Source organism: Capra hircus, chromosome 3, assembly GCF_001704415.2.
Source record: "Capra hircus breed San Clemente chromosome 3, ASM170441v1, whole genome shotgun sequence".
Classification (NCBI taxonomy): Eukaryota; Metazoa; Chordata; class Mammalia; order Artiodactyla; family Bovidae; genus Capra; species Capra hircus.
This window is the reverse complement of record NC_030810.1, coordinates 63,040,223-63,054,942: the sequence shown is the minus strand read 5'-3', so window position 1 is coordinate 63,054,942 and position 14,720 is coordinate 63,040,223. Positions and strand designations below refer to the sequence as shown.

The window sequence follows — 14,720 nt, the reverse complement described above, 5'->3', positions numbered from 1 at the left end:
TGGAGAAGGAAATTGAACCCCTCTCTATTCTTCCCTGGGTAATCCCATGGAGAGAGGAGACTGAAGGGCTACAGTCCATGGGGTTGCAAAGAGTCAGACACAACTGAGTGACTAATATTTACTTAACAAGTGTTAATCTATCTAAAGTAATTTTAGATAGGACTGGAAAAGGTCAGTTTTCATTCCAATTCAAGGAAAGGCAATGCCAAAGAATGCTCAGATTACCGCACAGTTGCACTCATCTCACATGCTAGTAAAGTAATGCTCAAAATTCTCCAAGCCAGGCTTCAGCAATACGTGAACCGTGAACTTCCTGATGTTCAAGCTGGTTTTAGAAAAGGCAGAGGAACCAGAGATCAAATTGCCAACATCTGCTGGATTGTGGAAAAAGCAAGAGAGTTCCAGAAAAAACATCTATTTCTGCTTTATTGACTATGCCAAAGCCTTTGACTGTGTGGATCACAATAAACTGTGGAAAATTCTGAAAGAGATGGGAACACCAGACCACCTGACCCGCCTCTTGAGAAATCTGTACGCAGGTCAGGAAGCAACAGTTAGAACTGGACATGGAACAACAGACTGGTTCCAAATAGGAAAAGGAGTATGTCAAGCCTGTATATTGTCACCCTGCTTATTTAACTTCAATGCAGAGTACATCATGAGAAATGCTGGACTGGAGGAATCACAAGCTGGAATCAAGATTGCTGGGAGAAATGTCAATAACCTCAGATATGCCACCCTTATGGGAGAAAGTGAAGAGGAACTAAAAAGCCTCTTGATGAAATTGAAAGTGGAGAGTGAAAAAGTTGGCTCATGGCATCTGGTCCCATCACTTCCTGAGAAATAGATGGGGAAACAGTGGAAACAGTGTCAGACTTCATTTTTTTGGGCTCCAAAATCACTGCAGGTGGTGACTGCAGCCATGAAATTAAAAGACGCTTACTCCTTGGAAGAAAAGTTATGACCAACCTAGATAGTATATTCAAAAGCAGAGACATTACTTTGCTGACTAAGGTCCATCTAGTCAAGGCTATGGTTTTTCCTGTGGTCATGTATGGATGTGAGAGTTGGACTGTGAAGAAGGCTGAGCACCGAAGAATTGATGCTTTGAACTGTGGTTGGAGAAGACTCTGGAGAGTCCCTTGGACTGCAAGGAGATCCAACCAGTCCATTCTAAAGGAGATAAGTCCTGGGTGTTCTTTGGAAGGAATGATGCTAAAGCTGAAACTCCAGTACTTCGGCCACCTCATGTGAAGAGTTGACTCATTGGAAAAGACTGATGGTGGGAGGGATTGAGGGCAGGAGGAGAAAGGGACGGCAGAGGATGAGATGGCTGGATGGCATCACTGACTCGATGGACGTCAGTCTAAGTGAACTCCGTGAGATGGTGATGGACAGGGAGGCCTGGTGTGCTGCAATTCATGGGATCGCAAAGAGTCGGACACGACTGAGCAACTGAACTGAACTGAAATGGCTTCGCACACTAATTATTTAGTGTTTATTTACTTATATTTACTATTAAGTATTACAGGGGAAAAGATCTCCATAAATGTCCCACATGCATTTTATTGCAGCCTAGTGATTATCCCATGTAAACATTGTTACAGTTATTCATATGAAATAGAAGAATTGTTCAACTGGACTCACTACTGTGATAAAATGTACCATCTAGCAAACTCAAGCATATTTTTATTTATTTGGAGACCATATATTTGCTTCTTTAAAAATGCTACTTTGTCTGCCATGTATTTTTCAGGAATATTAAGTAGATCTATGATTATCATGGGAGGTTCCCAGGTAGTGCAGTTGGTAAAGAATTGGTCTGCTCAATGCAAGAGATGCAAGAGACATGGGTTCAATCCCTGGGTCGGGAAGGTCCTTTGGAAGAGGAAATGGCAACCCACTCAATACTCTTGTCTGGAAAATGCCATGGGCAGAGGAGCCTGGTGGGCTACAGATCATGGGTTGCAAAGAGCTGACACCACTAATCGTGCACACATGCACATGATTGTTATACTCATTAAATAAGATAATTCTGAAAGCCCTAGGCACTATATTAAATGTTTGTTGAATGAATGAGTGATTTAGGGAATGAAAAAATGAAAGGCGCCATCCTTTCTTTCCTTTTGAATGCAAACAAAGCTTAATATTATTAACAAAAAAAGATGAATCAAGTAAAGATTTAATTTTGTTTATATAGAGTAAGGGACTTCCCTGGTTGCTCAGATGGTAAAGCATCTGTCTACAGTACGGGAGACCTGGGTTCAATCCCTGGGTCAGGAAGATCCTCTGGAGAAGGAAATGCAACCCACTCCAGTACTCTTGCCTGGAAAATCCCATGGACGGAGGAGCCTGTTAGGCTGCAGTCCATGGGGTCGCAAAGAGTCAGACATGATTGAACGACTTCACTTCACTATACAGAGTAAAGTAATACATTGATAAATGTATTATGTGTTGTTACATATGATATAATTATATGCACATATTAATTGAAATATAGAGTGAACTTTATTTCTCACATCTTAAATTTTGTTTTAATATAGGGACCACGAGGACCACAGGGTGATGCTGGACCTCCTGGAGAAATGGGTGCTGAGGTAATTTTTCTTGGGGTTGTTTCTTGTTGGCTCATCAGTACTCAGTATTTTTTGTAAGACTTTTCAAAGCTAAAGTTGATATCTTAGATATATATTTTGAAGAATAATTTTATGGTACTTTATTTAATATTCAGAAAATAAAATCTAAAGTTCTATTAAAAGCAGGGATAACTGTTCTATGAGCCTAATTTTATACATGTAACTTTCTCTTAACAGTTCATTTAAATAACAGAACAAAAAGTAAATATAACTTTCTCTTTACTGATTTAGAGTTAATGTTGATAGCCCTTCACTCCATTATAGAAAAATACTGAAAAGTGACTCATTCAAGGTATATTTTAGAATAATAAGCTCTCAGCTAGATAGCTCTAACTGAGGCCTCTCCCTTTGGCTTTAATTATTGATTTCCTATTGTCTTCTATATATGCACCTAGACAGCCTACAAACTTCTCAAATTCAAAATGTCTAAAGCAAACCCATCACTTTCACACTGTTATTCTCTTTATTCTCCTCTCACTGAAAGATGCCTCTTATGTCCAGGAACCTCAAACTGAGAGCTTTCCCAGACTCCTCTTCCTCTTTCATCCTGTCCAATCTGCTGTGCTTTCCCCTTAATAAGCTCCCACCAGTGTCTCAACTCTCATTTTCTTTGTGTTCCTATTGCCAATGCTCCTTATTCCATGTCTCCTTCAGCTGCTATTATTCCTTAGCTATTTGTTGCCAGTGTATTTTTGTCATATCTTCCTTGTCCTTGAAATTTTTCTTTTTTTAGTTTTTAATTTTTTTAATTTTAAAATCTTTAATTCTTACATGTGTTCCCAAACATGAACCCCCCTCCCACCTCCCTCCCCATAACATCTCTCTGGGTCATCCCTATGCACCAGCCCCAAGCATGCTGTATCCTGCGTCAGACATGGACTGGCGATTCAATTCTTACATGATAGTATACATGTTTCAATGCCATTCTCCCAAATCATCCCACCCTCTCCCTCTCCCTCTGAGTCCAAAAGTCCGTTATACACAGCTGTGTCTTTTTTCCTGTCTTGCATACAGGGTCGTCATTGCCATCTTTCTAAATTCCATATATGTGTTAGTATACTGTATTGGTGTTTTTCTTTCTGGCTTACTTGACTCTGTATAATCGGCTCCAGTTTCATCCATCTCATCAGAACTGATTCAAATGAATTCTTTTTAACGGCTGAGTAATACTCCATTGTGTATATGTACCACAGCTTTCTTATCCATTCATCTGCTGATGGACATCTAGTTTGTTTCTATGTCCTGGCTATTATAAACAGTGCTGCGATGAACATTGGGGTACATGTGTCTCTTTCAATTCTGGTTTCCTCGGTGTGTATGCCTAGCAGTGGGATTGCTGGGTCATAAGGCAGTTCTATTTGCAATTTTTTAAGGAATCTCCACACTGTTCTCCATAGTGGCTGTACTAGTTTGCATTCCCACCAACAGTGTAGGAGGGTTCCCTTTTCTCCACACCCTCTCCAGCATTTATTGCTTGCAGATTTTTGGATCGCAGCCATTCTGACTGGTGTGAAGTGGTACCTCATTGTGGTTTTGATTTGCATTTCTCTAATAATGAGTGATGTTGAGCATCTTTTCATGTGTTTGTTAGCCATCCGTATGTCTTCTTTGGAGAAATGTCTATTTAGTTCTTTGGCCCATTTTTTGATTGGGTCGTTTATTTTTCTGGAATTGAGCTGCAGAAGTTGCTTGTATATTTTTAAGATTAGTTGTTTGTCAGTTGCTTCATTTGCTATTATTTTCTCCCATTCAGAAGGCTGTCTTTTCACCTTGCTTATAGTTTCCTTTGTTGTGCAGAAGCTTTTAAGCTTAATTAGGTCCCATTTGTTTATTTTTGCCTTTATTTCCAATATTCTGGGAGGTGGGTCATAGAGGATCCTGCTGTGATTTATGTCAGAGAGTGTTTTGCCTATGTTCTCCTCTAGGAGTTTTATAGTTTCTGGTCTTACATTTAGATCTTTAATCCATTTTGAGTTTATTTTTGTGTGTGGTGTTAGAAAGTGATCTAGTTTCAAGTGGTTTTTTACAAGTGGTTGACCAGTTTTCCCAGCACCACTTGTTAAAGAGATTGTCTTTACTCCATTGTATATTCTTGCCTCGTTTGTCAAAGATAAGGTGTCCATATGTGTGTGGATTTATCTCTGGGCTTTCTATTTTGTTCCATTGATCTATATGTCTGTCTTTGTGCCAGTACCATACTGTTTGATGACTGTGGCTTTGTAGTAGAGCCTGAAGTCAGGCAAGTTGATTCCTCCAGTTCCATTCTTATTTCTCAAGATTGCTTTGGCAATTCAAGGTTTTTTGTATTTCCATACAAATCTTGAAATTATTTGTTCTAGTTCTGTGAAAAATATGGCTGGTAGCTTGATAGGGATTGCATTGAATTTGTAAATTGCTTTGGGTAGTATACTCATTTTCACTATATTGATTCTTCCAATCCATGAACATGGTATATTTCTCCATCTATTAGTGTCCTCTTTGATTTCTTTCATCAGTGTTTTATAGTTTTCTATAAATAGGTCTTTAGTTTCTTTAGGTAGATATATTCCTAAGTATTTTATTCTTTTTGTTGCAATGGTGAATGGAATTGTTTCCTTAATTTCTTTTTCTACTTTCTCATTATTAGTGTATAGGAATGCAAGGGATTTCTGTGTGTTGATTTTATATCCTGCAACTTTACTATATTCATTGATGAGCTCTAGTAATTTTCTGGTGGAGTCTTTAGGGTTTTCCATGTAGAGGATCATGTCATCTGCAAACAGTGAGAGTTTTACTTCTTCTTTTCCAATTTGGATTCCTTTCATTTCTTTTTCTTCTCTGATTGCTGTGGCCAAAACTTCCAGAACTATGTTGAATAGTAGCGGCGAAAGTGGACACCCTTGTCTTGTTCCTGACTTTAGGGGAAATGCTTTCAATTTTTCACCATTGAGGAAAATGTTTGCTATGGGTTTGTCATATATAGCTTTTATTATGTTGAGATATGTTCCTTCTATTCCTGCTTTCTGGAGAGTTTTTATCATAAATGGATGTTGAATTTTGTCAAAGGCTTTCTCTGCATCTATTGAGATGATCATATGGCTTTTATTTTTCAATTTGTTAATGTGGTGAATTACATTGATTGATTTGTGGATATTGAAGAATCCTTGCATCCCTGGGATAAAGCCCACTTGGTCATGGTGTATGATCTTTTTAATGTGTTGTTGGATTCTGATTGCTAGAATTTTGTTGAGGATTTTTGCATCTATGTTCATCAGTGATATTGGCCTGTAGTTTTCTTTTTTTGTAACATCTTTGTCAGGTTTTGGTATTAGGGTGATGGTGGCCTCATAGAATGAGTTTGGAAGTTTCCCTTCCTCTGCAATTTTCTGGAAGAGTTTGAGTAGGATAGGTGTTAGCTCTTCTTGAAATTTTTGGTAGAATTCAGCTATGAAGCCGTCTGGACCTGGGCTTTTGTTTGCTGGAAGATTTCTGATTACAGTTTCAATTTCCATGCTTGTGATGGGTCTGTTAAGATTTTCTATTTCTTCCTGGTTCAGTTTTGGAAAATCGTACTTTTCTAAGAATTTGTCCATTTCTTCCACGTTGTCCATTTTATTGGCGTACAACTGCTGATAGTAGTCTCTTATGATCCTTTGTATTTCTGTGTTGTCTGTTGTGATCTCTCCATTTTCATTTCTAATTTTATTGATTTGATTTTTCTCTCTTTGCTTCTTGATGAGTCTGGCTAATGGTTTGTCAATTTTATTTATCCTTTCAAAGAACCAGCTTTTGGCTTGTTGATTTTTGCTATGGTCTCTTTTGTTTCTTTTGCATTTATTTCTGCCCTAATTTTTAAGATTTCTTTCCTTCTACTAACTCTGGGGTTCTCCAATTCTTCCTTTTCTAGTTGCTTTAGTTGTAGAGTTAGGTTATTTATTTGACTTTTTTCTTGTTTCTTGAGGTATGTCTGTATTGCTATGAACTTTCCTCTTAGCACTGCTTTTATAGTGTCCCACAGGTTTTGGGTTGTTGTGTTTTCATTTTCATTAGTTTCTATGCATATTTTGATTTCTTTTTTGATTTCTTCTGTGATTTGTTGGTTATTCAGAAGTGTGTTGTTCAACCTCCATATGTTGGAATTTTTAATAGTTTTTCTCCTGTAATTGAGATCTAATTTTAATGCATTATGGTCAGAAAAGATGCTTGGAATGATTTCGATTTTTTTGAATTTATCAAGTTTAGATTTATGGCCCAGCATGTGATCTATCCTGGAGAAGGTTCCATGAGCACTTGAAAAAAAGGTGAAATTCATTGTTTTGGGGTGAAATGTCCTATAGATATCAATTAGGTCTAACTGGTCTAATGTATCATTTAAAGTTTGCGTTTCTTTGTTAACTTTCTGTTTAGTTGATCTGTCCATAGGTGTGAGTGGGGTATTAAAGTCTCCCACTATTATTGTGTTATTGTTGATTTCCCCTTTCATACTTGTTAGCATTTGTCTTACATATTGCGGTGCTCCTATATTGGGTGCATATATATTTATAATTGTTATATCTTCTTCTTGGATTGATCCTTTGATCATTATGTAGTGGCCTTCTTTGTCTCTTTTCACAGCCTTTGTTTTAAAGTCTATTTTATTGGATATGAGTATTGCCACTCCTGCTTTCTTTTGGTCTCTATTTGCGTGGTATATCTTTTTCCAGCCCTTCACTTTCAGTCTGTATGTGTCCCTTGTTTTGAGGTGGGTCTCTTGTAAGCAGCATATAGAGGGGTCTTGTTTTTGTATCCATTCGGCCAGTCTTTGCCTTTTGGTTGGGGCGTTCAACCCATTTACATTTAAGGTAATTATTGATAAGTATGATCCCATTAACATTTACTTTATTGTTTTGGGTTCGGGTTTATACACCCTTTTTGTGTTTCCTGTCTAGAGAATATCCTTTAGAATTTGTTGGAGAGCTGGTTTGGTGGTGCTGAATTCTCTCAGCTTTTGCTTGTCTGTAAAGCTTTTGATTTCTCCTTCGTATTTGAATGAGATCCTTGCTGGGTACAGTAATCTGGGCTGTAGATTATTGTCTTTCATCACTTTAAGTATGTCTTGCCATTCCCTCCTGGCCTGAAGAGTTTCTATTGAAAGATCAGCTGTTATCCTTATGGGAATCCCCTTGTGTGTTATTTGTTGTTTTTCCCTTGCTGCTTTTAATATTTGTTCTTTGTGTTTGATCTTTGTTAATTTGATTAATATGTGTCTTGGGGTGTTTCGCCTTGGGTTTATCCTATTTGGAACTCTCTGTGTTTCTTGGACTTGGGTGATTATTTCCTTCCCCATTTTAGGGAAGTTTTCAACTATTATCTCCTCAAGGATTTTCTCATGATCTTTCTTTCTGTCTTCTTCTGGGACTCCTATAATTTGAATGTTGGAGCATTTCATATTGTCCTGGAGGTCTCTGAGACTGTCCTCATTTCTTTTAATTCGTTTTACTTGTTTCCTCTCTGATTCATTTATTTCTACCATTCTATCTTCTATTTCACTAATCCTGTCTTCTGCCTCCGTTATTCTACTATTTGTTGCCTCCAGAGTGTTTCTGATCTCATTTATTGCGTTATCTATTATATTTTGACTCTTTTTTATTTCTTCTAGGTCCTTGTTAAACCTTTCTTGCATCTTCTCAATCCTTGTCTCTAGGCTATTTATCTGTGATTCCATTTTGATTTCAAGATTTTGGATCATTTTCACTATCAATATTCGGAATTCCTTCTCAGGTAGATTCCCTACTTCTTCCTCTTTTGTTTGGTTTGGTGGGCAACTCTCCTGTTCCTTTACCTGCTGAGTATTCCTCTGTCTCTTCATCTTGGTTGTATTGCTGCGTTTGGGGTGGCCTTTTTATATTCTGGTAATTTGTGGAGTTCTCTTTATTATGGAGCTTCCTCACTGTGGGTGGGGTTCTATCAGTGGCTTGTCAAGGTTTCCTGGTTAGGGAGGCTTGTGTTGGAGTTCTGGTGGGTGGAGCTGGGTTTCTTCTCTCTGGAGTGCAGTGGAATGACCAGTAATGGGTTATGAGACATCAAAGGTTTTGGAATAATTTTGAGCTGCCTGTATATTGAAGCTCAGGGGAGTGTTCCTGTGTTGCTGGAGAATTTGCGTGGTATGTCTTGTTTTGGAACTTGTTGGCCCTTGGGTGGAGCTTGGTTTGGTGTAGGTATGAAGGCATTTGATGAGCCCCTATTGCTTAATGTTCCCTGAATTCAAGAGTTCTCTAATGTTTTCAGGCTTTGGATTTAAGCCTCCTGCTTCTGGTTTTCAGTTTTATTTTTACAGTAGCCTCTAGACTTCTCCATCTATACAGCACCGATGATAAAACATCTAGGTTAAAGATGAAAAGTTTCTCCACATTGAGGGACACTCAGAGAGGTTCACTGAGTTACAAGGAGAAGAGAAGATGGAGGAGGTAGTTAGAGGTAACTGGAATGAGATGTGGTGAGATCAAAAGAGGAGAGAGCAAGCTAGCCAGTAGTCACTTCCTTATGTGCGCTCTATAGTCTGGACCGCTCAGAGGTATTTACAGAGTTATACGGGGAAGAGGAGAGGGAGGAAGTAGACAGAGGTGGCCAGGAGGATAAGAGAGAGGAATGAGAAGGAGAGAGACAAATCCTGCCAGTAACCAGTTCCTTAGGTGTTCACCGTCTGGAACACACAGAGATTCACAGAGTTGGATAGAGAAGAGATGGGGGAGAAAAGAGACAGAGGCCACCTGGTGGAGAAAAAGGAGAGTCCAGAGGAGGAGAGAGTGGTCCAGCCAGTAATCTCACTCTCAGGTAAACTTGGGTAGTGAAGTTTGGGTTCTTAAATGTACAAAAGTGACAACAAAAACCTAAGAGCAAAGATTAAAAATCTAGAGTAGAGGTTGGATTTTCAAAAATACAATATTAAAGAAAAGAAGCAGAAGGAAAAAGGAAGAAAGAAAAAGAAAAGAATTATTTAAAAAAACAAACAAAAAAACAAACAAAACAAAACAAAACAAAACCCCACCAACAACCATCCAAAGACTATATATGGTGTTTGCCTTAAAAAAAAAGAAGCCTTTTTTTTTTTAAATAGTAATAGTAGGTTATAGAAATAAAAATTAGAGGAGAAATAGAAGACTTAACAATTTAAAAAAGTTAGAAAAAAAAGAAAAAAGAAACAAAACAAAACAAAAGGAATGATTTTAAAAATAGTAAAAATATATCTGGCCCTTCTCTGATGTTGTGGGCCATGTGGAATCACTTCCAAGGTGGTTCCCTCTGTTTAACTTCTTCTGTTTGCTGGTTCTTTAGGCTCACTAGTTCAGTCACGCTGTGGGGAGGGGGGATGCTGCAAACAAATAGCACTGTCGTGTGCACACAGTGTCTCAGCCCCGCTTGACCTGTCCCTTCTCGAGGCGCACAAACCGCTCCGGCTCTACGATGCTCAGCCGGGAACCGTCTGGGGCCGGCCCTAGGCTGCGTGCGCTTCCCTGGTCCAAGCCGCTGAGGTTCGGCGCTCAGGCAGCCCTCAGAGGCCCAGATTCGGCTGGGACTGCGCTTTGTGACCTTCCCAGGTCCGAGTAGCTCAGGAGTTTGGCGAGCACGATCGCCGCGGCTTGTCACCTTTTCTGCCACTGCTGCTCAGCTTTCTGGGTAGACCGCTGGCGCCCCCCGTGAGGCAGATGGTGACTGTCCAGCACCCCCAGAAGTCTTAGCAAAGGAGCCTGCTTGCAGTTAGGTAAGTAAAGTCTCTCCGGGTCTGCAATTGCCCCTTTCCAGCCCTTACGGCTCTGGCTGCCTGTCCCCGGTGGGGGATGGTCTGCAGCCGGCTTTTTCCGTTCCGTCCTTTGTTCTGTGCTGGGTCCGGGTGTCTTATGTTCGAGCTTTTCGCGTGGTAGCTATCCCACAGTCTGGTTTGCTAGCCCAAGTTAGATCGTTCTGGTTGCGCGTGGGGCGTTCCTGCCCGATTCTTACAAAGCTTTGCAGCCCGCGCCTCCCGCGCGTCCCTGCCCTGCCCCCACTTCCCAATGGCGGATGCAGGCGTCTGTGCTGCTTTTCCGCTGGGGGAGTTACTGTTGGGCTTGTAATCTCTTGGTTTTAATTATTTATCTATTTTTCCTTCCTGTTATGTTGCCCTCTGTGTTTCCAAGGCTCGCCACAGACTCAGCAGGGAGAGTGTTTCCTGGTGTTTGGAAACCTCTCTTCTTAAAATTCCCTTCCCAGGACGGGCTTCCCTTCCCGGGACGGAGCTCCCTCCCCACCTCCTTTGTCTCCTTTTTCATCTTTTATATTTTTTCCTACCTGTTTTTGAAGACAATGGTCTACTTTTCTGGTTGCCTGATGTCCTCTGCCAGCCTACAGAAGTTGTTTTGTGGAGTTTGCTCGGCGTTGAAATGTTCTTTTGAGGAATTTGTGAGGGAGAAAGTGGTCTTCCTGTCCTATTCCTCCGCCATCTTTTTTCCTTGTCGTTGAAATTTTTTATCAGCTCTCAGTCTTTAATAAATTGCGAATTACTTAACATGTGTAACAGTGTTCTGCATTGTCTAACCTCTGCAGACCTGCTCAGCCACATTCCAATAAAACTTTTCTCCTCCTCTAATCCCATGATTATGCAATGCCTTTTTGCTATGCACTGTGTATTCACTGAAAATCCAAGTGTGGCTGAGATATGATCCCTGACTCCATTAGCAGTTTATAATCTATTCCAGAAGATAATCATGTAAAAGATGATTATACTTCAATCTGTTAGACCCAATGATGGAGACATTCACGGGACTTAATAAGAGTACAGTAGTGGGTACATAGCCATAACTGGATAAGGGGAAAAAGACTTGTCTCTGTTGAAATAAGGGGAGGGTAATGAGTTTTAAGGAATGAATATGAGTTTGTTGTTTAGGTACTGAGTCATGTTTGACTCTTTTGCAACCCCATTGACTGTAGCCTGCCAGGCTCCTCTGTCCCTGAGAATTTCCAGGCAAGAATACTGAAGTGGGTTACCATTTCCTTCTCCAGGGGATCTTCTTCAGTTCCTGAACCCCCATCTCCTGTTTTGGCAGGCGAGTTCTTTACTACTGAGCCACCAGAGAAGCCCGAGTATAAGTTAACCATATGAAAAGAGAAAATAAGGGTACACAGCATAGTATGAGGAGGAACAATCAAAAGTGAGGCAGTAGAGATTCTTAAAGTCAAAATAAGGAGTAAGGATAGATGAAATTATAGAGAAATGATTGGGTCAAATAAAAAAATCTTACATACTCATGAAGAGGCTTGAACATTTATCTTTTTCCTAAATATTTATTTGGCTGTGCCAGGTCTTCATTGCAGCATGTGGGATCTTTAGTTCTGGCATGCGGGCTCTTAGTTGCAGCATGAGGGATCTAGTTTTCTGACCAGAGATTGAACCTAAGCACCCTGCATTGAGAGTGCAGAGTCCTAGCCACTGGACCACCAGGGAAGTCCCTAAACTTTTTTACCTTATGGGCTATAGTAAGTCACCGTAAGGGCACTGGGCAGTGATAAAGTCTGTGTATCTTTGGAAGATCATTTTAGCAGCCTCAAGGAGGATATATTTAAGAAGTCAAGAATGCAGACATGTATATCTTCTAAAAAGCTGTTGCATTGAACTAGGTAAGAAATGATAGAGGTCTGAACTATGTGAGAAGGAGATGGATTTGAGAAATGTTTGTTGTATAAATTCTGGAGAAACTGCATATTTGTGGGATATGAAAAGCAAAGGGAAAAGAGAAGTCAAAAATTATTTCCAGATTTCTAGGTGCAACAGAATGGGTGGCAATATCCTTTCCTGAGACAAGTAAGAAGAATGTTCATCATAGTCTGCTACTTTGCCCAAGGTTAATGGTTAACAAGTAGCAGACATTGGTTTTGAATCCAAACCTGATTCAAAAGCCAGTGCTGATAACATATACTATGCTACATCCTCTGAACCTAAAGAAAGCAGAGAAAAGTCATAGCTCATAACTTGAAGTGTTGTTGTTGTTGTTGTTGTTGTTAACAGAGTAGGAGACGATTCTGTTGTGATACAAAGTAGGGATTGAGTAGATCCATTGAGGAAAATGTGCCAGAACAGTGATTGAAGGAACTTTCCTGGCAATCCAGTGGTTAAGACTTCATATTTCCAATGCAGGGGGTATGGATTTGATCCCTGGTCAGAAACAAAGATGGCACATGCCGTGGTGTGGCCAAAAAAAAAAAAAAACAATAGTGGTTGAGGAAAATGGTTAAAGACATGTAAAAGCAAGTATACCTTACTAAAAGTCAAGCTGAAGTGGGAGACTTTGAATTTGCATTAGATTAATAATGATGTTGTTAATAATAAGTAGCAATTTCAGAGAAATTTCTATTTGCCTAGCATTATCTATGTGCTTTATCATATTAATAAATTCTTACAATACTCAGTGAGGTAATACAGTTATTCTCATTCTACAAATGAGGAAATTGAGACATGAAATGGTTAAGCAACTTGTTCAAGAGCAATAAGTAGTAGTAGTGGCAGAGCCCACATTCACATTTCGGGAACCCAGTCTCTTAGTCACTATACCTCTCAATATGTAATGATGCCACTTTGCACAGGAGTATAATTTTCCCATTGATACTCAACTAGGAATGGAAATAGAGAAGGCAATTCAAAGTGCTAATCCAAGATTGGCATAAGAAAGGAGGTACCACTGAGATCAGAAGATCAACCATTGGATTTAGCCTAAGAATAAAAAAGCCAAGGCATGCTGACAGATTGGGTGAAACTGGGGACTAGATGAGGTCTAGGAGATTAAGAGCAATTTTGATATGGAAGAAATCTAAAGAGAGTTGGAATTCTCTCTTGAGAGAGAATTTTAACCTGAGGATAGAATATTAAATCCTATAATTTCTGAAGCAGAGCAGAAGCTCGGGCAGTCTCACTTCATGGTCCTTCCTCTTAAGTTCTGTAATACACTGTCTCTTGTAACAGTAAAGTCACAAAGGTAACCAGTGGAAAATTTTAGATAATATAATTATTCCAAAAATTGGTGAAATTATGATAAAAGGGAGAGAGTTTTAAGGGAACTAATCTTTTAGCAAGGTAATACATCAATAAGTAGAGGAATATTTCTCGATTATTAGGAAAACTAAAAGGAACAATTGTTTTGTAAAGTAGTTGCCTCTGAGGAGTGGGTCTGGGGCGGTTCATTATAACTTCATCTGTACTATTGTGCACTATAGCTTTTATTTTCAAAAAAGCAAAGTGAATATGGATTGTGGAAGCTGAGTCAAGATAGAAAACAACTTCTCCTCTAAAATACTGTAATAGCATAAGAGACATTTTAATCTCTAATAATTATAGGGAGGTTTATCACCCATGGATCAGAACTATTGAGGGAATTCCTAGAAGACAAAAAGCAAGCAGGAAACGTCTGATCAAACTGTATTAGTATCATAGGTTAATGCTTTAAACCACCCCTGTTCTCTGAAAATATGGGGATATAGAATGCATATGTATGTGTTCATAATTGTGTATATAAGTACACATACATACAAATACAGACAGACTGAGAGAAAAGAGAAGAAAAAGAGTGAGGAAGAAGAGAAAGCAGAGGCATGCACAGTATGCTCAAAAACAAGATAAATATCTCCAAGAGACAAAAATACAACAGTAATTACAGGAGCACCACGCTTATAAATAACTAGAGATTACAAGTTATATGTTTTCAAGATAAAAGCTTCAATCAAAAGCTTCCCAATGAACCCACCTGTGAAAGGAGAATGGGAAAACAATGCCATACATATGTATATATGTAATTCATATCTTCTTTGTGTGATACGTTTTATGAAACCAATAAAGAAAGTGAATTGTTTTTCAGGAAGTATATTCCAAGAGGGATGAAAATAAATGGAGGGAAGAATACAAAGTGAAAAACATAGAGACTAATAAGGATATGAGGGTAGAAATTAAAGAGGAAGTGGGAAGTGGTTTTCGCAACCAAAGATTAAAGGGTAAGAGGAAGGATTAGGAGAAACTGATCTAAGAAGTCCTGATTTCTGGTGATACTGTTTTAGCACTTGAACTCTTCAAAGTCCCAGAAATTATCTTGTCTTATGCCATGAAGT

The 14,720-nt window shown here is 39.2% G+C and overlaps 1 protein-coding gene across 1 annotated transcript in view; it reads left to right on the top strand.

Moving 5' to 3' along the window:
- The window catches only part of COL24A1 (collagen type XXIV alpha 1 chain), a 396,719-nt gene that overhangs the window by 269,451 nt on the left and 112,548 nt on the right, over positions 1-14,720 (top strand). Inside the window, exon 34 of the mRNA XM_018045691.1 lies at positions 2,544-2,597. Coding sequence (XP_017901180.1) covers positions 2,544-2,597 — 54 coding nt within the window. The remainder of the gene's footprint in view (positions 1-2,543; positions 2,598-14,720) is intronic.